This window comes from Fusarium odoratissimum, assembly GCF_000260195.1.
Source record: "Fusarium odoratissimum NRRL 54006 unplaced genomic scaffold supercont1.54, whole genome shotgun sequence".
In the NCBI taxonomy this organism is placed as follows: domain Eukaryota; kingdom Fungi; phylum Ascomycota; class Sordariomycetes; order Hypocreales; family Nectriaceae; genus Fusarium; species Fusarium odoratissimum.
In genome coordinates, this window is record NW_022158734.1 from 118,010 (window position 1) to 144,066 (window position 26,057).

Consider the following 26,057-nt stretch of genomic DNA (forward strand, 5'->3'; position numbering starts at 1 on the left):
AGGTCGTCACGGAGGTGAGATATTGAGTTGAAATGATTAGCGGTATTGTTGCGTTTCCGGAGTTTCGCAACACCGAGACGGAGGATGGACTTTGCTGAAGGCCGGAATGGCCGGTAGTAGCGGATGAAAGGCGGGGTATTTATCTGGGGTATGAGGCTTGAAGTGCAGGGCAGGATCACCGTAAAAATTGTACATGCTGTAACCATCCTAAAGTCTTAATTGCATATATAAGTTGCTTGGCTTGATAGAGTTTTAACTTTGAATTCTTAATATCGGCTGTATGTAGCTCGTGTGCACCTCCCAGTACATATATCTTGCCAGCCGATTATATATGTTATTTAGCAGATGGTTAGTCGTTGATACCAGCTGGCTAATTATGACTCAATACCCGACACATAGTTTACCAGTTAGTCTACTACCCATTTTCCCCGCATTTTAACGGGTAGTCTTATCGGTAGCGAGTTTACAAATACTCTACGGAGTACGTCGTAGACAACTATCGGTTTTCTTATTCTCGTCATTTTCTACTCTGGAGTAACAAGCCTATATAAGAGACTCTTATGCAAGATGCCCACTAAGAAGCTCAGCGATAGCATGCGTCGTCGCTGTGCTGCAGCGTGCGAGAGCTGCAAACGCCGAAAAGAGCGATGCGACGGCAACTTGCCATGTCGCCGATGCGCCATCCGACAGATTGCCTCGGACTGCCGCTATTCAACTCCAAAACGGCGGGTGTCCATATCCTCCCGCCAAAGTTCCAGTGTAGATCCAAGAGACGCCCCGGAGCCACTGACAGACATGCTGCTGGACTATTCGATTGTTACCCAAGACCAGCCACTTCAACAGACCGCGAACCAGCTTGGAGATTCATTTTTGGACCTCGGCACCACATCCCCTGACACTTATCGACTAGCAGAGAACGACCAACAAGGCTCCGTCTATTTCGGAGATGCGGCCAATGAATCTTTTCTTCAGCAGATCCGCCAACTCGTTACTCGGACCCTGGGACCGTGCCCTTTTGTCGAACAGCCAATACAATACCATACCAATCATGATCCCTCCTGCCCACTTGCCGGGTCTGATTCCCCACCAAAGCCCAGCCCTTCCCATGCGAAACAACTGGTTAGTTGGAGCATGCAGGCAACAAGTCATTTGCTGGGTGCCTTGGACGAATCAGAAGTTCAAGCGCAGATAGAGCAGTGGCTTAAACGAGAGGATGACGCTACAAGCCTCTCCTCCGCAATTTGCTATCTGATCCTCGCAAATGGTGCGCTTACATGTCCGGGAGATGAAGATGCGACCGCGGAAGCATACTACTCATATGCAAGGTATCTGACAAATTCGAAATCGAGCCAAGGGCCAAATCTCTCGTCGATCCTGTGTCACAACTTGATCGCTTTCTACCAGATAAACTCAGGAAGACGAGACGCCGCATATCACTCCATCGGGGTCGCATGCCGACTTGCATGCGCCATGGGCATCCATAAAGTGAACAAACCGCACCACATGAGTCACGATGCTTCTGTTTTCCGTGAACGTCTTTGGAAAGCATTACGACTTTTTGATACATTTGCCAGTGGCTCTCTAGGTCGACCTATCTGCACATACGAGACTCGCAACACAAAGGCCGAGAAGGGCTATTCTTCCGCCATTGACATGGCAGCTATCATCGAAGCCGTCTTGAGGGAGGTCTACGGGCCTTCCAAGGTTTCAAGGCATTTCATCACTACCATGACTCAGGAGCATCGCTCATGGGCAACTCGCATGGCTTCCGGTCTAAAGACTGATGGGTTAGAGGGCGCGGAACTAGTTCAAGGATGTGAATATGTACCCACCCTGGCATCCTCCAACATGAAGCAGTCATACTACTGGTCGATCATGCTGCTGACCCGGCCTGTTCTCCTTGATCGAGCGGCCACACATGCAATGCGTGGAGGTGTCAGTGATAACAGCTATCGAGATCAACAAGGAGCGACACCACCATCACATGCCGACACAGCTCTTGTGTATGCTTCAGTTGACTCAGCTGTACGCATCGTACACTTGCTTGAGACTATCCTTACAAGAGAGGATTTACCCAAACGGTTACCATTTCCGGTCCACTCTGCCTTTACTGCTGCTCTGACCCTAGGTGTCGCTACCTTTGCAGATTTGGACCACGTTTTCCCGCTACGATCGAATTTAGTCACTGTGGGCCAGTTGCTACAGAGGTTTGAAAAGCATGATAGTATTGCCAGGTACTACTGTCAGGTTGTGCAGCAGCTCCAATCTGTATGTGAAGAGTATGTGGAGCAACGGAATAACCGTATCGTTGAGAAGCAGAGCCATTTGGTCGGTGAGCTATTTGGACGTCTTCAGGAAAAGGCACCATTGCCAAAATACAAGAACCGGAGGATGGACGGTGGATGGACTGATGAATCAGTTACCGCCCAGGGGCTGCATAGCCCTTTAACCTCTCTATCAACCATCTGTTTGACGGAGGATTCGGCCCTAGAGGGTGACCCTGTTAGTGTTGGTGGAAGTTTTCCCGACCTGTCTTTGGAGTTATTTCAAGAGTCCTCGTTGGTCGACATATCCCATATCGAAGATACTTCAGATATAGGTAGTCTAACTTTCTCTAGCCTGAGCTGGTTCTAATGAAAGCGATGAGATAATGATTGTAAGGTTATATGAAGAATTCTCTTATTAGCATAATCTATGGAAATAGTGGTCCTTGCTAATTCTCGCCCACAAGTTAGATATCCAAGGCGTAAACTTTCCCCAGCTGCGTATCAATAGCTCTAGCTGCTGTCTCCTGTTCGAGCATATCCTTTGCGGCAGTAACATCCACTCTGAAAGGCTTGATGATACTTGAAAATGTTAGCATTGTAATAAGATTAAAAGACATGGCTATTGGAATCTCACTTTTCATCATTGAGGCAGAAATAAATGCTGGTAGGTTCATCAAGCCACTTTGCCTGCTTGACAAGGAATTCAGCTGCCGAGCCTTGGAACGGTCTGCCATCAAGATTTGCTCGACCGCCAACTCCCAGGATAGCTACAGTAGGCTTGGGTGTCAGACACTGGGCGATGCCTTGATACACGCCCAAGTGACTGTTGAACAAGATGCCTTTCCCGTCAGCGACAAAGTTATACATCAGCTGGCCGCCATCAAAGTGCGACATGACGTGCTTCTGACGGTCCTGCACATAATCGGCAAAGGCCCGCGTCCCTGGGGCCATGATCTCCTCGGGCAGAAACTCCTTCATTTTGAAAAGACCAAACTGCATCAGTTTGGTGATGTCCAAGGAACAGTCGTAGGGGGTGACTTCGCCGGTATAGCGCTCAGCGGTATTGAATTCTTCAGGGAGGTCGTGCGGTGTAATTGCAGGTATCAGGGAGTGCAGTGAAGGCCAAACGTGGACTGCCGCTGTGGCATACTTGACATGGGGAATAGGAGGCGCTGTCGGTGGTGCTGGAGCTCGATCAATGAGGCCTTGCGCAGCCTTTCTGAGAATTTCCTTGCTAAATAATGGTACTCTTTCGCCACCACTGACTGGGATCAACTGTGCGTCGGGGACGCCGGCATCTCGGAGGCATTTGATAGCCTCACCATTGGCAATCACCGTGGCACCAGTTCTGAGAGCGAGTTGGTCCGAGCCAGGCAGGCTTTCTGAGAATTAGTGAGCTGTGTGACTGAGATATTCGTTCAGACTTACTGATCATAGTGGGCGTGCGAGATGACAATGTAATCCAGTTCCGTTACATCCTCAAGCTCGAGGTATCGTTTCAAACCCGCTGGTTTGTCGAGCCAAGTGTCGTGGAAGATGGTTAAGCCCTTCCATTTCAGCCTAAAAGTAGTTGTTCCTATACCATTTTGACCAGTGAGTAACTTCTATAGTGTTTTATTGAGGCCTTGCACTCCAGACTTGGACAGCTAGTATATACGAGATAGACTGAGATGCTTGCCAGGGTTTTGAGAAAACATACCGTAGAACTCTAACGTCGCTTCCGTCGCCATGATCAGTTCGAGGCTTTTCCAGACTGACCTTCTGCAAAACAAAGCTCTTTTTGAAAATGAACCTATAGATGAAAAGGCTTTGTGATATAAATGGCTCTAAGCTGAGAACTATCCCTGGGGTGTTATAACCTTTTCTATGCTTAAGTGAGCCTTAGTTTAGATTTTTTATATTTTCAAGGTGATAAAATTCCCAGTACTAAGATAGATTGGATTTGGACGAACATGGATGAATTAGTTGCCATCTGTTAAGATCCAATGGAAGCGGGAGTTGATCCGACCCGGCCGGCTTCCGGGCTTCCGGCTCCGGGCTTCGAGCCATCCGAATTACCAGTAGATCCGAAGATCTCTAATTCCAAGGATCCGGTAATGCCTTAAATGTAAAAGACTAAAGGGGTTACCTAGCAGAGCTGTACGCTCATCACATGGAGAATCCTTAGCGGCTTATTGACTAAATTTACATACCTCATTGACAATCGCCCATCGCCACTATCCAGGCCGATACTATTCAAATTGCAAAACGCCCAAACTAATCCAAGTTGCACACAACAATGGCTTCATTAAATCATGTCAACATGGGCAAACGAGACAACTGGGTGCCTATACAGGAGGGCCCTTCCTTTCAGCCCCGCAAACTCAAGGTTGTTTGCATAGGGGCTGGGTTTGCAGGGCTGATGCTCTCATATCAGCATAAGCATGGAGACGCGCCTTTGGAGGACTTCATGGACCTGAAGATCTATGAGAAGAATGATGACATTGGGGGAACTTGGTTGGTTAATACATATCCTGGAGTCGCATGCGACGTTCCCGCACACATCTACGCGTTCCCCTTCGAGCCCAATCCCTCTTTGAGTCAATTCTACGCCTCAGGCCCAGAGATATGGAGATATATCAAGAAGACACCTGATAAGTATAAGCTTCATGAGCCCGTTATACTCAATTCTGAAGTCAAATCCTCGGTCTGGGACGATGACACTGGCAAGTGGCGTCTTGAGATCCAACAGGCTCATAGCCGCGATATCGTCCAGGAGGAAGCAGACATAGTCATCAACGCCACGGGCTTCCTCAGCAAATGGAACTGGCCTACGATAGTAGGGCTGGACAAGTTCAAGGGGAAGCTGGTTCACACCGCTGCATGGGACACAAGCCTTGACTGGTCGGGTAAGAGAGTCGCCATCATCGGAAACGGTTCTTCCGCTGTGCAAGTCCTTCCACAAATGCAACCTACGGCAGCCAGGATCGTCAACTATGCCCGAAGCCCGTTTTGGATCAGTAGCGCGTTCGCCTCAGAGTTCACACCAGAAGGCAAGAACTTTACATACACTGACAAGGAGATCCAATCATTTAAGGATGATGAGGATATGTTCTTCCAGCTCCGGCATAGTATTGAGCATTCAATGAACAAGTTCTTCAGGGTCTCCATCAAGGATAGCCCAGAACAGCAACACGCTTTCCGGGAGTTCAAGGCAAAGATGGAGGACGCACTCAACCACGACTCTGATCTGTGCGCCAGGCTTATCCCGACATTCCAAGTTGGTTATCGGCGACTGAATCCTGGTGAGAACTATCTCGAAGCGCTGCAGCAAGAAAGTGTTACCCTCCAAGATGAACCTATTCAGGAGATTTTTGAGGGTGGCATCCGCAGCCTAACAAAGACGGAAGAGTTTGACATAATTGTCTGCGCAACAGGATTTGATGTCAGCTTCGTTCCTGGATATAAGGTGCTGGGTCAGAACGGGATTTCGCTCGCCAAGCAATGGAAAGATGCCCCAGAGGCCTACTTTGGGGTTTTTGCTGCAAACACGCCCAATTTCTTCACTATCAACGGACCAAACACCCCTCTGGCACACGGAAGCCTACTGGCCGTAATGTCATTTACGGTGGACTACATCTCGAGATGGATCCGCAAAATATCGACACAGAATATCAAGTAGGTTATATTTTCTTTTCAAGTCCACGAGAACTCATATTGACTAATTGCTACTTCGTTTAGGTCAGTCCAAGTTCGTCAGGATGCGTTGGATGACTTTAATGTTTACACCCAAGAACTGATTAAAAGAACAGTCTGGACTGGTGACTGCAGGTCCTGGTTTAAGAGAGGAAACAGCGACGGTAGGGTTACAGCCATATACCCTGGTAGTGTGATTCACTATAAGGAGATGTTAGAAGAGTTTAGAACCGAAGATTTCGTGTTCAAGTATACCAGCAAGAACCGGTTACAGTTTATGGGCAATGGCTTGACCTTTAGAGAGAAGAACGACGGGGACTTGGCATGGTATATGCGGAATTAGTTTTACCAGGATTTATTCAGTCTTAGACTTCACTTTTATACATGCTTGTCATTCTAAGACACTGAGAACAGTGACATGCCACTCCTATCCATGCAATGCCTCTCAAACTGAATTTGGTACTGACTTTCTATCAGACGAGGATTAGAGGATATGTTGCTGGTTGGCTAATTAATAGCTGTACTTCGTCAAGTGATGGTGGTCGACCTCGAACCTGTTGTAACACAAAAGCCGTCAGTCAGCCGTTGATTTTTCCACTATCATGCTGTAGCTAAGAAAACATTCAACATTCCATGTTATAATTATAATAAGTGGAGATTTTAAGTTCTAAGTTACAAGACATGAAGTGTGTGTTAGCTTGATGCATCTCGTGGAGATATCATAAGCTTCAACTATCAATCAATTAATGAAGCCTCTTACATGACCTCCTTTAGAAAGACCAACTGTTCCTTGACATTTTCCTCAAAGACCTTGCCATGGTAGGGGTCGAAATGACCAGCGCCCTTTAATATGGCCAGCTTCTTCGGCTCATAGGCTAGCGCATGGGCCTTGAGCTGAGTAAATGTTGGTGCACACATATCATTCTCTGCACAGACCAAGAGAAGAGGTGTAGGGGCAATTCGATGCATAAAAGCCAGAGGTTCAAATGCAAGGACGTCAAGAAGGGTCTGCGGTGTGACGTTCGGAGTCCAAGGCAACTTGTCCTTGTCTAAAGCCTTGATGAAATCGCAGAGATTCTCATCGTGTAGAAGGGCGTTGGAGTCGGGCTGGAGGCTCTCCTCGGGAGTCTCAGCAAATAGCTTGATCAGTGGGGTAGGTTTACCAGTTTTGACCTGTTGTCGGCTGCTGTACAGGGACACAATAATCGGGGCCAGGTGCGTACTGAGCAGTTCACCAGATACAAACGGGACTTGTGAAATCACCGCTTGAATACGGTTGTCGAAAGCGGCAGCATGCAGAACGGAACCACCGCACATGCTAGTCCCCCAGTAGACAATCCTGGAAGAATCAACCTCGTCCAACGAGGCAACGTAGTCAAAGGCATCTGAGTAGTCGCGAGCAGTCTGGATGGGGTTCGTCTCGTTCCGCGGAAGACCGTCGCTTGCACCCCAGTTGCGGTGGTCAAAGAGCAAGACTCCATAACCAGCGGCTTGGAACCGCTGGGCAAAGTTGGGGCAAAACTGCTCCTTCAAACCTGCCAACTAAGAAAAAGATTAGTAGATGACCAGGCTAGTTCTTCAGGGAGAACTCACTCCGTTCGCCATAATAATGCATGGGTGCTTTCCATCTCCGCTGGCGGTGTAGAACCAACCCCTAAGGGTTAGTCCGTCAACAGTGGGGAACTCAACGTCTCGACGACCTGGTGCCATTTTCTGTGAGATCCAAGATATAAATATGGTAGTTCAAAATAAAGCAGTTATTAAAATATTATGATAAGCAAAAATGACTTCGTGATAGCAGAAATACTCCTCTTAAGTATGTATTTAGACACGTAGCTACAACCATAGACCCGCTCGTGACAGGTCATCGGCTGAAGCAAACGTGCTTCCGGATTTCGGATCGGAACTTGGCCTATGTTGGTGACCTTCCGCTTCCGAAAAGCAAATTCATAAATTTTCTCTTTTAGTCTGAATGCTAGGATTGGTAAGTATAAACCTAGTAGAAGATGCTATCACTATATGTGGTGTGAATTGAAGAATAGCTCGAAATCTGGAGAATGTATGTTACATCAGGCCTTGGAAGAAAAGACCTCAACGTGATTACCCTCTTCGATGCTGAGAAAACTGTCAGTGTCGGAGATAGCACGAGTCATAAGAATTAGCTCTTCAAGGGTCTGTCTTGGTTTAATATATGTAACCCACTTCAGATGGGGATCGATATCCACCTTTCATCAACGCGGATGCCAAGATACGTAAGCTGAAAGGCGAAACAAAACAGCGAGGTAAGGATCTGCGATTTTGAGTTTAACTGTTATCGGTGCTTTGTTTACCCACCAAGTAAACAATCAGTTTTTGACTTTGCAAACTGGATCATATGTCTTGGCATTCAAACAGTCGGTAAGGAGGACCGAGACAGGTGTTCATAGTGGCCTGAAGAGGTATCCAGCTTGGAGTACTTATACCCCAGCTTTGCATACAAGCTGTTCTGTGTCTCTTTTCTCATATATTCTCACCTCATCACTGCATCAAGTCCAGATATCACTGAATTCCGCACCATGCATCTCTCTAGCATCTTGGTCTTGGCGGTTGCCTTCATGCCATTCGCTGCTGCAGATGATTGCGTGCAGCGTACCACCCCTTGCGTAAGTGAACAGGAATTGTCAAAAGAATACCCGAGAACTTACAGCACATAACAGTCTCCAATTGCAGTCTGTGACAGTATGTCTGGCATCAACGTTTGTGGTACAACGGAAAATCCTAGCCAATGTTCAACAATGGTTGTTCCTGACGATGATTCTGGATCTGTTTCGGTAAGTCTAACACGACCTCGGGGCTCATACATGAGTGGCTAATTGTATAAAAGTGCCAGTGCTGTAAAGCTTAACGAGAAGCGGGTCACCGCAATAGATCAGGTCAATTTACTACAATACGATGTCCTAGTTGAATGGCTCAGAGGAGGTTGTAAATATTGTTATCTTCGAAGTGTAATGCTCAAGAAATATCAAGGATTGGATGATATGCATAGCGCCAGCGAGAAATATGAATTGACTAGCATACAACATAACTCTTTCGTTGTTTATGAAGCATACAAAACACGCCACCAGTTAGGTCATCCTGGCTATGAGCTATGGGTTGACCACCTCGGACACGATCGAAGTCTAGTTGCCATTTTACTCCTTCTCGTTCCTCTGATGCTCAATGCACTCAATGCCAGTCGTCTCAAGCTTCTTCTCGGAGGCACTCTCAGAGTACGTCTCGAAGACTTCGGAGATCTCCTCAAGTGATCGGTTCTACAAACCCAGTCAGACAGGTCAAGGCTGTAAAGGAATAGCGAAAGACTTACCTTGGTCTCTGGAAACATAAAGAAGACAGTGATTAGAACAATGCAAAGCCAGACGCAGTACACGATATAGTACTTCCAGCCAAGGTTCTTCAGCCCAATAGGGTTGACGAACTGGTTGAAGAAGCTAGCTCCCTTAATGGATCCCATAAGAAGTGCGATACCCTTGGCGCGGATGTTGAAGGGAAGAATCTCGACCGGGTATGCGACAGCCAGTGGATTCCAGCAGATGTTGTAGGAAGAAGCGAAGAAGATGACACAAGTGAGGATTCCTGCGCCAGTGGCTTCTGATTTGGTCCTTGCAAAGACACTGCCGGTGATAGTCCATGCTACCATGCCAGCTAGCATGCATGAAGTTGCGACGACGAAGAGAGGGCGACGACCGACTCGGTTGACGAGGTTGGCACCAGTCATAGCGACGATCATGTTCCAGATCTGAAGGATACCGTTGATAAGAGTGATGTCTTCTTGCGAGTTGATACCGATGGATCGAAGGACAGGGGCGATGTAATAAGACTAGACAGATCAGTGAGTTGATTATATAACATTGAGCAAGCTGGCTTACCACCAATCCATTGCCAGACCATTGAGGAAAGAAAGCACAGCAAATAACAAGGAATGTTCGATGTCTATTAGCCTTGGTCTGGACCAACTCCTTCCAGGATCTAGAGCCAGCCAGCTCAAGTTGAAGTGCAGTTCGGATCTCTTCAAACTCGGCTGCAACGAACGCAGAGTCTTGGTCGCCATTGGCATGATACTTGGTGAGAATATCACGTGCCTCGTCATGGCGATCCTGACCTACAAGCCACCGAGGACTTTCAGGGAGAAACCAGAGACAGACGAGGTTGATGATGGCGGGAAGGGCTTGAAGAGCTGTAGGGAGTCTCCATGACCATTCGGAGTTGGTACGGTAAGTACCGTATGTCGTCCATGCTGCGATGATGGACTAGAACCGTCAGTTGGTCTGTGATGGATCTGGGAGATATTGGACTTACTCCCAAGTACCAGAGAGTGTTATACATCGATGTTAGAGTCGTTCGCGATTGGGGATGGGCAAGTTCGGCGGCGAGCATGGGGGCGGAACTAGAAGCGATGGTGATTCCGAGACCGATTAGGAATCGTGAAGCCATATACATGGGGGCTGGGGATAGGGTCAGCCTCTCGACTTAAAGGTTGTAAATATATCGCTAGGAAAAACTGACTGTTGATGCTGGCGGTCTGAATGACGGTCGAGAGTATGACAATGACATCGCCAACAGCCATCGCCCATCGTCTTCCATGGTGATCAGACAGCCAGGCTGCAGGGATCGTTCCGAAGACGGCGCCGAGAGGAAGAATGGCGTTCATGATACCAAGTAGAGAGCCTTGAGGATGGTTGAAGTCTGTAAAAACCAAGAGTTAGCCATTGTCAAGCAGCAGAATAAAGCCACTAACAATTCTGCCATCGATCGACTCCCTGGATGCCATTCATGAGACTCGAATCATATCCCATTGCAGCGCTGACAATCAGAGAGCCAGGAATAAGAAGAAGATATAGCCTCAGAAGGCTAGGATTCTTCAAGAGCGAACTCGAAGCTGGAGCCGTCATGATCGTGAAGTTGATGGTTGTCGATGATACTCAGAGATCTGTTTGTTGATGATCTTCAACTCAGGCTGGGTTATAGCCTTTTTATGATCACTTCGAGGTGAAGGACTTGCATTCATCGTGGAAAATCAACATGTCAGTTGACTAAAGACCCCGACGCGTTCCAAAAATCTGGATCGTGAACTGTTACCCCATCTGGGGTAGCCCATTGCTGGTTCTTCTCCGCAAAACTCTATTAGCGAGCTGGGCAAAAAATGAGGCGCTAGCTTATGGTGGAGATTGGGAGGTTCATGACTTCGGCTTATACACCGAAATGCCCCGGCCAATCAGAGCCTGAGTTAAGAGAAATTGGGTGCGTCGGCGCCACAGCCGAATTGCCCCGACGAGGCCCGGGCGATGGACTTACCCTGTTGCTGGTGTTGAGGGTTCCAAGAAAAAGGTGACCTGGACTAGGTATCTGCCCCGAGCTGCCCCGGAGTCAAACCGGGGACCCCGTGTTCCGTGGCAAGATGTTTCCATTATCCCATTCCTTTTTAAGATATCATCTTCGATAAGGCCTTGTAAATCCATACCCGTGAGATCACTCGCATTTAGTAGTAAGCCAGCTGCTACTTGACCAAACATCGACTTACAATTACACGACCAAGCACGATGGGCTCAATAGATCGCGACATCTCATCCGAGCTCTCATTAGAGGATGCCGTGAGCCTTCTCTCAGGGCATGACTTCTGGCATACTCGTCCCAATGAAGCTCTCGGCCTTGGTTCACTCAAATTCTCTGATGGCCCAAATGGCGTCCGAGGCGAAGATTGGATCAATGGAGCGCCATCTGCAGCCATTCCTTGTGGGACAGCTTTGGGTGCCTCTTTCGATGTCGAATTGGTATCGAAATTGGCTGGTGTTCTCGCGAGAGAATGTAAGCGTAAAGGCGTGCATGGACTCCTCGCTCCAACCATGAACATCCATCGCTACCCTTTGTGTCAGTACTATTTCGTTGCTTGATAGGCTCGAACTGACTGTTTAGGTGGACGAAACTTTGAATCCTTCAGCGAAGACCCCTTGCTCACTGGTCTCGTTGCTGCATCTTTCGTCAATGGTCTCCAAGCACAGGGCATCGCCACCAGCCCAAAGCACTTTCTAGCCAACGAGGCAGAGAACGGCCGACGATGGAGTGACAGCGTTATCGAAGAGCGAGCACTACGGGAGATATACATTGAGCCTTTCAGAATTGTTGTGGAACAGGCAGATCCATGGTGTATCATGACTGCGTAAGTTTCGGACATGCATCCCAAGATATCACCTCACTAACGTGGAGGTCATACCAGATATAACTCTGTTAACGGATCATTCTGTTCTGAATCCCTGAATCTTTTATCCATCCTCCGCGACGAATGGCGATACAATGGCGCGGTCATCTCAGACTGGTTCGGAACCTACAGCACGGCTGAAGCCTTCAAAGCTGGCCTTGATCTCGAAATGCCAGGCCCGACGAAGTTCCGCGAATATGATCAAGTGTTGAAGGCTATAAAGAGGGGAGGAGTAAAGAAGCATCAGATCACGGACTCAGCCACGAGAGTTATCGATCTTCTTCGAAAGACTGATCGTGTCGGAGAACCTGGTTTCCCGCTCCCGTTAAAGGCCGAAGAACCAGACTACCTCGACGATATCAAGTCGAGAATGTTGATTCGACAGACTGCTGAGTCCAGTATGGTGCTTCTCAAGAATGATAGAGATATACTTCCACTTGTTGATCGAGATACCAGACTCGCTGTGTTTGGGCATCATGCTACAGAGCCTTCCCTGTTCGGTGGGGGGTCTGCTAGCCTCAAAGTTCCATACTCTTCAACTCCATGGGACGCTCTCAAGAAGACCTATAAGAACTCCACGCTTGGGGCCGGCGTGGCTGTCAACCGACTGGTGCCACTACCGAACGAATCCGGCCTTGACATCGAGAATATCGCGCTTCTTTGGTATAACGGAGACCAGCCCTCTACAGAAAAGCTTTTTCACGCTCAGGAGTTGAAAGACACTTTGTACATGCTTGTTGAGCATGCACCACATGGTCTGCTGGACCGCTCTGACTTTTGCACAAGCATGAAGTTCGAGTTTGTCGCACAAAAGACGGGGCCATATAACCTTAGTTTGAGTGGCCCTGGTAACGCAAAGTGTCTGTTGGACGACTGGGTTGTTCTTGATGTTGAACGAGATCTCAACGTTTCTACTGAGGATTTTCTCTTTGAACGTTCCAAGCTTGAAATCTGTCGAGATGAACCGCTACTGCTGGAAACAGGTCGACGGTACAAGTTTGAGGTTTTGAGCTGGTCTTCGAAACACAAGTCTCACAAAGTGAACCGTGAGTTCTTCATCCAGGGTTGTCGACTGGGTCTAGCACTCGCGAGCGATGATGATAGAGCTTTGGCCAGGGCAGAGAGACTCGCAGAGACTGTTGACACTGCCCTGGTAGTTGTTGGGACTGGTACGGAATGGGAATCCGAGGGATTTGACCGTGTGAGCATGCAGCTCCCACGTCGACAAGATGAGCTCATCCTTCGTGTCGCTAAAGCATGCCACGGCCAAACAACCGTGGTAGTAAATGCCGGATCGCCCATTGACACGAGTGCTTGGATCGATGCAGTTGACGCAGTTATCTACGCGTGGTTTCCAGGTATGGAATTCGGCAATGCGCTGGCTAGAGTTATATCCGGAGAAGTATCGCCATGCGCTCGACTTCCAACCACGTTTTGGGATACGGTGGAAGATTATCCTGCTGGTCATGTCGAGAGCCTGATGACTTCTGACAAGGAGATACATTATCGTGAGGGTATTTACGTCGGGTACCGTCAACAGTCACTTCAGACGTACAACCCTCGATTCGCATTTGGTCATGGTTTGTCATACACCACATTCAGCTGTTCTGTCAAAAGCCTTATGTACTTTACGTTTGACCCCCGTCAAGAAACAGCCCAGGTGGCTTTGACAGTTCGGAATACAGGGTCGCTGGCTGCCAGTCAGACCGTGCTCCTCTTTGTTGAAGCTTTAGAGCCGGCGACACCGAGACCGAACGTAGAGCTACGAGCATTTGCAAAGACTGAGATTCTTGAGCCGGAAACTTCGCAAGATCTGGAGTTCTGCTTGAAAGCTCGGGACTTCTCGTGGTGGGATGTTAAAGATCATTTTTGGCGCGTTGACACTGGAAATTACAGGATTCGCGTAGCCGGGCCGCGAGGAGCTGGAGACTGGAAGAATATTGAAGACATTACTGTGAGATTTGATGAAGGTATGACGATAGCTTAGAATACAGATATACGGAGCTTCAACTCAATTTACTGGCCTGCCATTTCTCCGGATGTGCCTTTGGTGGCTCAAAGTTGGCTGAGAAGCAAGTCTGATGCAAGCGTTTCTAATGGTCACAATTCCCAATGGCTCTCTATCATGTTTCTAAACACCAGTATATAATTATTATAGGGTAGACCACGCGCAGTACTATCTATAATAACAGCAATCAAGTGCTCTACAATGGCTTCTTCCATTGCACAGTCTCCACCTCAGCTTCGCCAGTCATGAAACGAATGCTGTTCTCAAGAATGACTCTCAAAACTTCCATCTCCGCCTCATCACGAGGTCCATAGATCATCAAGTATGTGCTAGAAATAGCGTATTTATTCTTGACCCATGAGGTCTCAGGAACCGAGAGTCTATGCCTTTCGGCCCATCCCTTCTCGATGATGACGCGAGCGTCGGCAGGTGAGAGGTATAGATGGACCGATAGATCAGGGTGTACATGTCCCAGCTCTCCTCTCGCTATAATCGCTGTCTTGGGAAGGCTTTCGGGCTGCGACTCGAGGAGTTTGGGCGAAACGAAGAGTGCGTCGTGGTGCCGTTCATACAGTGACTTCTTGGTCTCAAGGATCGTGGGGTGTTGTCGGGCGGCGTTGGTGAAGAGGTTCTCGATGTACTGACAGACAGAGTTGTTAGAACGGAGAACCAGCTAGGATCGAGGACTTACGGTTCTCATACGCGTAGGCGCATGCTGTGACAATTGCCGATGAGGAGCAATGCCCCCAAGAAGCGCCCTTTCTCCCTGGCGCCGAGGTAGGCTCTGGATCTCTGAATGGCTTCCTTCCGTAGGATAATCGGCAACGTAAGTCGCCCCAGACTTGCTCAACGCAAAAGGGCGGATGCCAAAGGTGATCCACGCCCATCCCTTCGCATTGTAAGGCGGGCCACCAGGGCCGAGGGCAAGGTAGTCGCGATAGTCTTTGAAGCACCATGCTGCGAACGCTACTAGAGCCGCAGCCCCAGAAGTGGTAGCGATGAGTAAGGGACGCTGCTGAATTGCGCGCTCTAGCATTGGCTTGAGGTGTTGTAGATCAGCCATTGTGATAAGTCAGGGCTGACACTGTGAGAAGCTGTGCACTATTGAGTAGCTTGAGGTTATCTTTGGTTATATACCCCAGTATGAAACGGATTACAAGCTTCGCCTCCTCCGTGCATCATGGCTCAAGTGACGATCTATTCTAGTTTAAATTAAGCTGATCGTTCGGGGCATTTCGGCTTTTGAGCCGACGCCTCCAAAACTATACGCACGGGCTTGACTCAGTGATCTCCACCACTCAACACCCTAGACCATTGTCCTTCCGATGACGGATGGGAATTACTACAAATGGTTCCAGTATTTATTTCAGCGTCATCTGCTCGGCAATTCTCTCTAGTGATCTGATATGTCCATGCCCTCTTCAGTCTTTCGACATCAGTTATTTACCAATTCTTTAGTTAAAATGTCGATTCAACGCCTCATTCGCTTCGTCTCGAAAGATGACGGGAAAACGTATTATGGTGCTGCAAATGAGTCCCTCCAGAACGCTAGACCCTTAGAAATGGGAAATCCCTTCTCTGCCTCAATCCAGATCGTCGATAGGCAGCACAGTATTGCGAAGCTCCTGTGTCCCATTGACCTTGAACATGTTCGATCGGTTGTTTGCATCGGGCTGAACTACACAGACCACGCTGAAGAGGCCAGGATGGCTATACCAAAGGTGCCGGTTGTTTTGTAAGTAACTCGGACTACCTAAGCAGTTCAATTTGAAGAATATGGTCTCACAATCACCGTCGATAGCTTCAAGCCAGTGACCGCACTTACTGGCCCATATGATGACCTCGTTCTTCCTCGTACGTCGTGGGAGAAGGGAAGACTTGACTACGAATCGGAATTGGTACGAACTTCCAAAAAGCGATAGAGAAAATACTTATCATCCTAGGTAATCGTGATTGGCAAGAAGGCCTCACGGGTGTCCAAGGATGACGCATTAGATTATGTCTTCGGCTACACCGTAAGTGATCAGAACTTACAAGAGAGGCTCATTAATCATGGTGTTGTAGGTTGGTAACGATATCTCAAACAGAGCATGGCAACTTGAACCTCACTTGGGCGGAGGCCAATGGTGCTACTCGAAATGCTTCGACTCTTCTGCACCTATCGGGCCGGCGATTGTTTCAAAAGATATCCTCGGGTCTGCAATCGGTCTTGGAATTCGCGGTACCCTCAACGATACCCAGGTGCAAGACGGTAGCACCAACAACATGATCTTCTCTGTGGCGGAGATTGTGTCTTTCTTGAGTCAGGGCATGACTCTGCTTCCTGGTAGGTTCACTGCTCCCAGACGCATTGAGACAAGTGGTTGACTCTGGATAGGAACCTTGATTTTTACTGGCACCCCTGCAGGAGTTGGATTTGGCAGAAAACCCCAGATCAGTATGAAGGAGGGCGATGTTACCAAGGTTGGGATAGATGACATTGGTGCTATTGCGAACAAAATTGTATACGAACAGTAAGCTTATTAAAACATATTATCACATTTTCCATAATGCCGATCTTTAACGTAAAGAATATCTGTCATGTGAAAGTGCTGTGATACCACCCAAACACGTTACTACGAAAGAGAAAACTCAAAGATTAGGTGTGCTCATGACCAACGACATCGTCCCCAGCAGCGCTACTCTCATGCCATTGAGCATCCACAATCAACGCCCATAGCTGATCCTCGCAAAACGAAAGACTTGCACTCTCCTTGTCCCAAAGTCGAAGTTGGCGATAAGCATGCTGACAAGCATCCAGAGCATGCCGGGAAAATGACCCTCCAAAGATATTAGGCATGACTGAGCCCTGTGACATTGGGCTTGCAATGTCAGAGTTCTGAGTCTCTGGCTCGCTTGAATCCATATAGCGAATAACGTTTGGCAGATAACATGCAGCGATGAGCGATATGGCAGCTGACCAGACATTCCGTGCTAGAAGCCAGCAGCCATAATGCCGAACAGGCTGTTCGGTCTGCTGATGGAGGAACTTCATTGCGTAGTATAGATATTTGGCTGTGCCTTTTTTCAACGCATCCTGATTGAAACCATTCACTAGAGTATCATTCGTCGTGTCTGCAAGGGCGGAGAGAAAGGGCCGGAATACAAGCATGAGAAGCTGTCCTTGTCTATCGGCGAGAACCTTTCGCATCCTGAATTTGATTGACTGTTCAAGTGTCTCTACTGTTCCGGGCGACATGTCCAATGGAAGCTGTGATGCAGCACGGAGGTCTGCTGGCAGAGAGCTCATCCTACGAATGGATTAGTGGCTACTCCTTGTAAAGTCCACGAGGAGTCGAATGCAGACTTACCATTCGTTTATTTGACGTTCGAACTCACATGCTAAAGAATAGCTGGTACTTATCTGTGAGGCTCTCCCAGATACGTCGAAATCATCTGCTGGAAGATCAGATACTAGTCCAAAGACACCGCACCAGACGTCTTACCACTATAAAGTTCGGCCTTGATACGTTCGACTAATCGCCTACTAGAAGTCTCAGCCAGGTAGTAGTACCAGGTATCAGTATCAAGTTGAGGCCCAATGCTAGGCCATTCGAATGGTTGAGGGGGAGGTGGTGGAATCGGAGTGCTTTGGATCAACTGTCCAAGTCTGCTGCGCTTCAAAAGTCCAAGACAGGGGTAGATCTCTTCAGTCAGCTCGAGCTGCATTTTCGCAACGGCCCATAGAACGCGGTGGCTTAGCTTCTGATCTAGAATATTAGGATACCTATTTCGTCAGCTATTCCAATCACAGAACTGGAGCTATAACAATATTTATACCTCAGCAGTATTGTCTCCGCTTTGGCAGCTGCTGTCTCAACATAGCACCAAGCTTTCCAGGGCTTCAAAATCCACATCTGGTAACTGGCTAAGAGCAACTGTGCTTGTAAGTCTTTAATGGGCGAACCACCGCTGTAAGCCGCAACTCCAAGCCAAGGAAGCGCCATAGTAATATAATTGGATTCTCCAAGTGGTTGGCTTTCTGGGGCTGTCCTTGCTGATACCTCTCCCAAGGCGAGTACCAATAGCAAGATTGCCATGTCTGGGGGATGTAGTCCTGTTGGTAGCTGCTTCTGAACTGGCCAGTTTTGAAGCTCGCTGTCCTTTAATAGTCGGTCTTCCAAGTCTTTCAAGAAGTCAAGATCCAGAATTGGGGACTTGCTGTGGATATTGACGACATAGTTTCTGATAAGTGATGCCGTGAAACTTGCTGATTCTGGAGTGGAATCCACTGGCATATCTTCTGACATGACTTGGTCATAATCGAATAGACCAGTTGTTACATCGGACCTCACAAACTCTGCCTTTATCGAAGGACTTGGTCCAGGTGTTTCTGAACTTCCATCAGGGCTGTGTAGCAGCTCATTTCGATACGTCTCCCAATGTCGATGCTGGCCGCAGCGGGCGATAGGCTCTCGAAGCACATCCCAAGACATTATTATATCCCCAGTCGGCCACTGGCTCCATGATCTAGGCCTCTGCTGTGTAGCTGACGTGGGTAAATTCGCACTGGGGGCTATTAATGCTCCACTGCCTGTAGCGTCCATGAGCTGTTTGAGGACATTACTCTCCATAGTATGGATTCTGTCCAAGATGAGTAAGGAAGCTTTGTCTAGGCTTCAGGTCTGATGTCAGTTTGGGTACTACTGGAGGCTAGTCGCGGTCACCTCACCTAGCGGATTCTATGTCTGGATAAGTACATTCTGAGCTGGTCTTGACGCAGAAGCCACAACTGGGCCGTTGGCTATCACACCGAGATTTCCTTGGATTCAGTTAATATGGTTCTAAGGCTCTGAAGACGACGGGACAAGAAACCTTGCTCTGCAGACTAGACACGCGTGCAAGGCGCGCTTTCTGGAGTACTGACCCCCGACACGTTTGCTTGGCTCGGCCATATTTTACTGGCCAATACTACCTAGCGAAAAATAAAGGTTGGAGAGGCTTGAGGATTCCTGAACGCACAGGGTCCCAAATATCATCTCCCAAACTTGTTGTTCAACCTCGATGTTTCGCTGGACGGTCTATATTTGCCTCGCAAACGTGGTGGGTCGAGATCGTCGTGTCGTAGGGGTATTTTCAAAAGGTAAACCGTTCACGGTTAAGGAGTACAGACACGCCTTGTGAAATCTGTTTCTTGTGTATCAAAAGGAGGGCAAACCTCATGAGCCATGGTGTTGAGATCATATTTATAGTGGCTGAAAAATCCACTTTCCCGAAGTTTAACCTTCCGCCAGTAGGTTCCAATATGACGATGAACCGCATGTATGGACTTGTCACATTGAACAGATTGAGTAAATACTGAATATCAAGGGGAAAGGCTGGAGATATCATTTATTCATCTTAATCCTGGCTAGGCCGACTTGGAGACGCATATCCTCTGATATCTTGCTCCGGTCGGAGCTAAAAGCGAAATGAGAAGTGTAAGACATGTCAAATTGTGGGAAGTACTAGAGGTCTTCATGAACTATAGTCATAGAATTCTTTTGATATATTTGTTTGATTATGTAGCATATCTACTCGGAGTCTCAGCAAACAGTCTGTAGATGGCCATCATATCCTCCTCTCCCAACCCATTTTCGTGAGCTTCTCTATACAGAGAATTGCAAACTTGGATAAGTGGGGTTTTAACTTGCACGCCTTGTGCAGCCGACTTGATCAGCTCAGTGCTGTTATAGCAGTCTTTGATGGCAGCCTGGGGTGTCCAATCTCCCTTGAGTATCTTGGCAATCTTGACCCTGGAGTATGCAGATGCCAAAGGACTGCTGTTGACGACCTGTGCAAAGGCCTCCAAGTCTAGACCTTGAGCTCGAGCGAGATTCACCGATTCGGCGAGACCCGCTGTCACAGAGACCAAGAATAAGTTGATAGCATATTTGGCCTTTAAGCCTGACCCGATAGGACCGCAAAAGATGGCGGCTGTAGTGATGGGCTCAACAACGGGTCTGATCTGCTCAGCAACCTCTGGGTCACCAGCCATCATGCCTACAAGCTGCCCCTGCTCAGCTGGTCCCTTACTGCCACTTACAGGCATTTCGACAAACTTCCCTCCCGCACCTTGGACCTGCTGCGCAAGTTTATGGCTGAACGCGACAGGTACTGAGCTTGTGTTGATGAGTGTTTTACCACGGATGGCTTTCATGAAACTGTTATCGGGGTCGTTGTCGATCATGGATTGGATTGCTTTGCCGTCGAAGAGCATTGTGAAGATGACATCGGATTTCTCAACCACCTCCGAGGGAGTCTTTGCCGCTTTAGCACCGGCCTCGATGAGGGGCTTGCATTTGGCACCATTTCGATTCCACACCGTGACGGGAAATTGTCGACGAAGATTGAGGGCCATGGGCGTGCCCATCGTTCCCAAGCCTAGGAAGCCAATTCTCATATTGGCTGGTCTTGACTGAGGCGTATTGATAAAATTCTGAGTATAGAAATATAGTTTATTCAACTGAATCAATTTGTCTACTGTCGTTTTTATTCATAACTTCATGAGTTACCACAAATCACTCTCTTAAAAAAAATCTGGACAAGAAATATCTCATTGTACGCCCTTCGCAATACAAGGCGCAGGCACCTAGCGTGTCCAGTCCACTGGTTTCGGTAACTCCATCATGGTTTGGCAACAGCTCATGCCGATAAATCTACCAATGCCGATGCTAACCGCACTAGATATGAATAGGTGTAGAAACATGTTCCAAGATATGATTGCATCCCCAGTAGGACATTAGCTCTATGAAAAACTGTGTCGTTTGTGTAAGAATAGTAGTGACTAATAGTATATTATATAATGAACACATGTGTTCGGGAACTTTAATCTCTTCCGCAACCTTTCCCTGCTCTACTGTGAACAAGACCAGCAGTCGACATTTCCGTCCTTCTCAAAATACTTGGTACCGCTCTGAGACTCAGTACCAGAGTCTCCTGGATTGCCACCGTAACTTGAGCAAAGGCCACCATTTGGAAGGGATGCGAAGTCACCGAACTGACAGCTCGGGTTGTTGTCGCAGCGCTGCATACACTCCTCGAAGCTACCGACATAAGTGTTGAAGTCTATTTTTCTCTGAAAGTTTGAAAAATTGACGGTAACTGCTTGGTCGCAGAGGACCTCGAATTTGCAGTTGCATGAGGTCTGTGAGGGCGTGTAGGTGGTGCAGATTGGTCCGACGGAGCGGGTCTTGGTGGTGACGGATGTCGTCTTGTCGACCTCGGTTGCTTGCTGTGTGATGACGGAGGTATCTTGATCGGCAGTGAAGGAGGTCAAAACTGTGGTAGCGTCGGCGGTTGTGGTTTTGGTGATCTGGGGTCCGGGAAGAGTAATAGTCACAGTTCGTGTCTTGGCTGGGAGTGTTGTAGTGACGGTCACTGCAGGGCGGGTTTCCGTGTGAACGTTGACCACTGTCTCGGGGTGAGGCTCAACAGTCTCAGTGATGACAGAACCGGTTCCTTCGATAGTAGTCTCTTGGACACCCATACAGGCACAAGCACTGCTGTACTGTTCGGCATTTGTGCATGATCCAGCATAGGATGGGATATCTGTTGGCCTGAGAATATTCTTGGTGGATCGAACTGCAATCGCACACTTGGAAGGCAGGCCGAAATAGGTTGTCTCCGTAATGCTAAAAGAGTGCTAGAGTTAGCTTCACTATAGGAGGTCAATACATACGTATTCACGTCATTCTGAACAACTGTTTTGGTCTGCGTTCTGTCAGTCCCTATATTGCTCATATGAGCATCTCGCTATACTTATGTTAACGTTGGTTTCAAGGTAAGGGTCTGGTGTCTATAATGCAGTCAGCAACATGATCTAATAACGGATGGAATTGGACTTCCTGATACTTACAATAGTGACGGTGACAGTCTTGGTCGGGGTGATAGCAACGAACACGGTCACAGGGTCAGAAGTAATGCTGGTGGTGGCACTAGATGATGTTAGTTCTTCTCACAAGTCGTGTAATTATGCTGCAGATGTTTAAGGGACCTACGTTTGATCTGACTGTGTCGCAGTCGCCTCATCCGTCTCCGGGCCCAGAGTCTCGGTATCCTTCAATGTCACGGTCGATTGCTCCCCAGTCGCAGCCACAGTCGTCGCTGAAGGGATCGAAGTGTATCGTAGGAATGAGGAACAGTCACCCTCATGTGCGGGCGGCCATCTTCGAGCTCGGCAATTGGACAGTCCAACCGCCTTTAGGCATGCGTCCTGCAACTGTCAGCGAGGCAATACCACAGTGAATTGTTGAGATTACCTTGGTGCAAGTGCCTGAATCGGCAGATGCTGATGCGATAAGCAGAGCTGACAGCAATGTCACCTTCATTGTAATGATCATCGGCGTTACACAAACAACAGTCGTTGGACAGAAAGTGTCGAAAAGGAAGTGAGTAGGGTACAGAGAGTAAAGAGATACTTGTGTTTGATTCCTTTTGCGATCGGCATCTACTTCTGTCCCCTTTCGCAAATCTCATCTCAAAAGGTCTAGTGTTGAGAAAATAGTCCTCTAGAAAGCAGTCCATCTGTAAACTATCGATCTTCAAAGGGAGTCGAATGTTTGCTAGCCAATCAAAACCTCCGCTGCCAGCCCAAAACCCCCTTAGCCTCGATCCTGCTTTCAGTAGCGGCGGGTCTAACTTGACGTAATTTCCAATTTTACGAGCTACCCTAGAAAAGTCACTAATCGCTGAACGTTCTAAAGTTGATGTCCTGAGAAACTCCAAGCAATTTATCTTCCTTCGTCAGCCCGCAAGGCTTCTTCTGCGTGACCGTGTGCAAGAGCTCATAGTTGGCGTAGATAGGTGGGAGCGCCACTTCGGTCCCCTCTGGAGCAGCACTCTGACGTTTACCAATACCTCTGAGGACAGAGATAGTGGTATGAGGAAAGTCCTCGGTAGGCCTCTCTTTACCTCCAATCTGGACAAACTTCCATCGCAGATGGTTCTGGAGATAAATGATAACACCATCTATTCTCGTTGTGTCAATGTGTTGGAAGCGTCGGTCTAGCGCCTGGGATATGACTGGAATGGTGAGAAGAACTTGAGCGCGTGAAAGCACCTTCTTGTCTTTCTGGGAAGCGCAGTTGGAACAACCTTCGACCGAGGGATCCATTCCAGCGAATGAGTAAACCTGGCCGATCAGGTTTTCTTCGTCTCGGAACGTCGTGTCAGGGTTCTCGCCGTCGCCACCAAGCCAAAATTGGATAGAATAAGAATTGCCACCCAGGGCATAGCGATCGTAGATAACGTTAATGACATAGTCGTTCCAAGTCTCATTTTCGGTGTTGGTAGGTCCAAAAAACTTCACATTATCGGGTTTATTGTTATTGTTGTAGACCGCCTCCCAGTACTTCTGGGCGCTGGGATAGATGTCCTCGATATGGGCTGCCAGGTCGATCTTGAACTGTTTCTCGTCCAGCCCCTTGTCGCCAGGAAGGACTGCGCCTGGCTTAGGGATTAGATCGTTATACTGGTAGCCCAATTTGGTCCAGTCTTTAACAGCATCTGACGTCCAGTACCCAGTCTCTGGCTTGTCGGTTTCTATGCGGTGAAACGGCAATAGAGGACCGTCCTTCTTCTTATCCTCAACGTTTGTAACGTTCTTCTTGTAGTGTGCCTTATCAAACCAGGCTTTCCAGTTCAAACACTGCCACATTGCAAGCAAGCGATCGATGTTACTGAGCAGTGTTAGCAAAGACTTCCAGCCGAGACACTCCACTTACCAGTGATGGAGCCAGAAGATCGGGTCAAATGCTGACACAGGGACGTCTGACATGTGGCCAAGACCGTATCCTCCACTCTGACCTTGCCTAGGTTTCATGTAATTTGAACCGCCGGTGAGGTTCTATTCAACAAGTGAGCACCTCAGCAATCGATTCTAGGTGACGTCTACTTACATGAACGTTGTTATGGATGTACTCCAGCGAAAGATAACCGGTACTTATTTCACGAGCGCTCTCATTCCACCATTTGGTGCTGGCAAAGGTTTCCCAAGTGTCCGTGTACTCGGAAGAGAAGAGACGATTGACAGCATCGGTCAGTGTGCCAGGACCCTTAAACTTCTCACGCTTTTCTTTTTCTTCTTCCAAATAGGGAGGATACCAGCCCTCCTGGAGCTTGCTCAAAGTATTGTTGGCTTCTCCGAAGTTATTGAGACCATTAAGGCCTGTCCAATTCTCGCCATCTTCGCTCCGGATACCGTAACGGCTTGTCGCCGAGCATTTGCTCCACTAAGCAGATATTAGTAAGAAGGAGTAAAGGCAAGAGAAACAGATGGGGCCTTACTGGAAGTCTGAAAGGGTTTTTTCCCGTTTCAACGTGGTCCGGGATATTCCAGTCAGTCTTGCCTTTTGGCATGTCTCCGAATGCCCTTGGTAGACCCTTTTCGTCTTTCTCGGGGTTCTCGAACCCCCAAAACGGATTCTCGACGTCTGTCTTTCCTCTGGGGTTGTATGGAGGATATATGGTTATTACCTGGAAGCGAAAGATATCTGGGAGTGAGTATTCTTGACTGTACTTCTGCTTACGAGCCCAGTCCCAGTACGGGAGTCTCCATTCATTAGCTGCTTTCTCTCACTCAGCAGCCTGAGCAGGGTCAAGCTCCCAGTCCTTGATTTGGTCCTTCATATGCGTCCACACAGGTTGCTTCAGTTAAAAATTAGTAACAGCTTGTCGCAAGGGCTAGAGAACTTATTGTACGTACCTCGAAAAGCAGCATGTAGGGCCGATGCCACGTCGGGAAGGTGATGGTGTTGTGCTCGCAGTATCCTCCGTAGCGGTTCGCGCCAGGGGGCAATGTCTCGGTATCTTTGGGGTCTTTAGAAGGAGACTCAGCACCATCCCATGGCTGCAGAGGATAAGCATGAATGCCCGCGACCTGGAAGTAAGAGAGCTTCTTATCTACTTCAAGGGCCTTGAAGCGATTGAGGGCAAGAACCATAAGAGTCCACTGCTTCTGAGTGAAAGAATCATCAGAAGGAAAGAAAGTGGATATCTCATAACGGCAAGGAAGATCAGGAGCATAGGGAATGTTGTTGGTGTTTCGCTTAGCATCCGAGGGGATGCCCGTAATGGGAAAGGTCTTGTTGGTGGAAGCTGCCATGATGTAAGAAATATTCTTGGACGAATAGGGAAATGATTGTGATGAGGGATGTTTATTTTATTTGGTGTTAGATAGCTGATATTTATAAACTTAAGATTTTTTATCGCAAGGGCTCGTTTGCCGATGACTGTGATTTATCTCCAGCTGGGACGTCTTCGCTTCAGTCCTTGTTGAAGCTAAGTTATGTGACAGTTATCACTTCACATTGCACATAGCTCCTTTGCTATGCCAAGGTTGACGAGACTCAGCTGTATATCTTTCAACCAAGCCATATTTGCATCTTGCGCAGTCATCAGCTAGCCACTGACCAGGTCCAAGGGATCTAGATTCGCTAGTCCCTGCGGGGAGCGACTAGGCTAGCCCGCTCTGTCACTTCAGCTGCTCGTTTGAGACATTACTAGCCCCTTTTTGCCCAAAATGGTGAATGCCACAGCGGCTATGGCCGTTGCTAACAAGGAATTAGTGGTTGATCTGGCCAGTATTGGCGAAGATACGTGAAATAAATGCATACTACTGACCATTAACCAATTATCCCCCAACCGATGTTATTGGATCAATACAAACTAACACAAATCCTGGTCATTGCCGGCTGAAGTATTGATATTTTGCTGTCACAGCATTGTCGTCACAGTTGTCCTGCAGTGTGACAGTAATGGTATGTGATAACTTTGACTTCATGCTTGCCAAGACAGCCACTTTGGTTATTAAAGCTAGTGAAATGGCATAACTCTTAAGACACTGAACTCCAATCGG

General features: G+C 48.1%; 13 protein-coding genes across 13 annotated transcripts; 5 read left to right on the plus strand and 8 right to left on the minus strand.

Annotated features, from left to right (window-relative positions):
* Window positions 1–567: 567 nt before the first annotated feature.
* FOIG_15567 (uncharacterized protein) lies at window positions 568–2,634 on the plus strand (the record flags this gene model as incomplete). Its single annotated transcript, XM_031216944.1, has 1 exon — window positions 568–2,634. One exon carries the CDS (start codon window positions 568–570, stop codon window positions 2,632–2,634), a length of 2,067 nt encoding a protein of 688 aa, XP_031053383.1.
* Window positions 2,635–2,731: 97 nt separating this feature from the next.
* FOIG_15568 (uncharacterized protein) lies at window positions 2,732–3,997 on the minus strand (the record flags this gene model as incomplete). The annotated part of the gene is made up of 4 exons (XM_031216945.1): window positions 2,732–2,846; window positions 2,902–3,645; window positions 3,696–3,843; window positions 3,967–3,997. The coding sequence occupies 4 exons, from the start codon at window positions 3,995–3,997 to the stop codon at window positions 2,732–2,734; spliced, it is 1,038 nt and encodes a 345-aa protein (XP_031053384.1).
* Window positions 3,998–4,569: 572 nt separating this feature from the next.
* FOIG_15569 (uncharacterized protein) lies at window positions 4,570–6,285 on the plus strand (the record flags this gene model as incomplete). Its single annotated transcript, XM_031216946.1, has 2 exons — window positions 4,570–5,924; window positions 5,988–6,285. 2 exons carry the CDS (start codon window positions 4,570–4,572, stop codon window positions 6,283–6,285), a joined length of 1,653 nt encoding a protein of 550 aa, XP_031053385.1.
* Window positions 6,286–6,698: 413 nt separating this feature from the next.
* FOIG_15570 (uncharacterized protein) lies at window positions 6,699–7,652 on the minus strand (the record flags this gene model as incomplete). Its single annotated transcript, XM_031216947.1, has 2 exons — window positions 6,699–7,484; window positions 7,536–7,652. 2 exons carry the CDS (start codon window positions 7,650–7,652, stop codon window positions 6,699–6,701), a joined length of 903 nt encoding a protein of 300 aa, XP_031053386.1.
* An 845-nt stretch (window positions 7,653–8,497) lies between these two features.
* Window positions 8,498–8,826, plus strand: FOIG_15571 (uncharacterized protein; the record flags this gene model as incomplete). The annotated part of the gene is made up of 3 exons (XM_031216948.1): window positions 8,498–8,584; window positions 8,639–8,752; window positions 8,806–8,826. The coding sequence occupies 3 exons, from the start codon at window positions 8,498–8,500 to the stop codon at window positions 8,824–8,826; spliced, it is 222 nt and encodes a 73-aa protein (XP_031053387.1).
* Window positions 8,827–9,112: 286 nt separating this feature from the next.
* On the minus strand, window positions 9,113–10,870 carry FOIG_15572 (uncharacterized protein; the record flags this gene model as incomplete). The annotated part of the gene is made up of 6 exons (XM_031216949.1): window positions 9,113–9,232; window positions 9,286–9,798; window positions 9,848–10,228; window positions 10,278–10,423; window positions 10,485–10,664; window positions 10,717–10,870. The coding sequence occupies 6 exons, from the start codon at window positions 10,868–10,870 to the stop codon at window positions 9,113–9,115; spliced, it is 1,494 nt and encodes a 497-aa protein (XP_031053388.1).
* A 648-nt stretch (window positions 10,871–11,518) lies between these two features.
* On the plus strand, window positions 11,519–14,161 carry FOIG_15573 (uncharacterized protein; the record flags this gene model as incomplete). The annotated part of the gene is made up of 3 exons (XM_031216950.1): window positions 11,519–11,846; window positions 11,892–12,135; window positions 12,193–14,161. 3 exons carry the CDS (start codon window positions 11,519–11,521, stop codon window positions 14,159–14,161), a joined length of 2,541 nt encoding a protein of 846 aa, XP_031053389.1.
* Window positions 14,162–14,378: 217 nt separating this feature from the next.
* FOIG_15574 (uncharacterized protein) lies at window positions 14,379–15,245 on the minus strand (the record flags this gene model as incomplete). Its single annotated transcript, XM_031216951.1, has 2 exons — window positions 14,379–14,822; window positions 14,874–15,245. The coding sequence occupies 2 exons, from the start codon at window positions 15,243–15,245 to the stop codon at window positions 14,379–14,381; spliced, it is 816 nt and encodes a 271-aa protein (XP_031053390.1).
* A 400-nt stretch (window positions 15,246–15,645) lies between these two features.
* On the plus strand, window positions 15,646–16,699 carry FOIG_15575 (uncharacterized protein; the record flags this gene model as incomplete). Its single annotated transcript, XM_031216952.1, has 5 exons — window positions 15,646–15,917; window positions 15,984–16,080; window positions 16,126–16,197; window positions 16,247–16,508; window positions 16,560–16,699. 5 exons carry the CDS (start codon window positions 15,646–15,648, stop codon window positions 16,697–16,699), a joined length of 843 nt encoding a protein of 280 aa, XP_031053391.1.
* A 121-nt stretch (window positions 16,700–16,820) lies between these two features.
* Window positions 16,821–18,795, minus strand: FOIG_15576 (uncharacterized protein; the record flags this gene model as incomplete). The annotated part of the gene is made up of 4 exons (XM_031216953.1): window positions 16,821–17,472; window positions 17,533–17,563; window positions 17,668–17,948; window positions 18,002–18,795. The coding sequence occupies 4 exons, from the start codon at window positions 18,793–18,795 to the stop codon at window positions 16,821–16,823; spliced, it is 1,758 nt and encodes a 585-aa protein (XP_031053392.1).
* A 926-nt stretch (window positions 18,796–19,721) lies between these two features.
* On the minus strand, window positions 19,722–20,718 carry FOIG_15577 (uncharacterized protein; the record flags this gene model as incomplete). Its single annotated transcript, XM_031216954.1, has 1 exon — window positions 19,722–20,718. Exon 1 carries the CDS (start codon window positions 20,601–20,603, stop codon window positions 19,722–19,724), a length of 882 nt encoding a protein of 293 aa, XP_031053393.1. The 5' UTR covers window positions 20,604–20,718.
* Window positions 20,719–21,056: 338 nt separating this feature from the next.
* Window positions 21,057–22,530, minus strand: FOIG_15578 (uncharacterized protein; the record flags this gene model as incomplete). The annotated part of the gene is made up of 5 exons (XM_031216955.1): window positions 21,057–21,834; window positions 21,882–21,913; window positions 22,059–22,137; window positions 22,201–22,415; window positions 22,462–22,530. 5 exons carry the CDS (start codon window positions 22,528–22,530, stop codon window positions 21,057–21,059), a joined length of 1,173 nt encoding a protein of 390 aa, XP_031053394.1.
* Window positions 22,531–22,883: 353 nt separating this feature from the next.
* Window positions 22,884–25,304, minus strand: FOIG_15579 (uncharacterized protein; the record flags this gene model as incomplete). The annotated part of the gene is made up of 6 exons (XM_031216956.1): window positions 22,884–23,880; window positions 23,926–24,047; window positions 24,100–24,432; window positions 24,488–24,752; window positions 24,780–24,847; window positions 24,906–25,304. 6 exons carry the CDS (start codon window positions 25,302–25,304, stop codon window positions 22,884–22,886), a joined length of 2,184 nt encoding a protein of 727 aa, XP_031053395.1.
* Window positions 25,305–26,057: the final 753 nt, after the last annotated feature.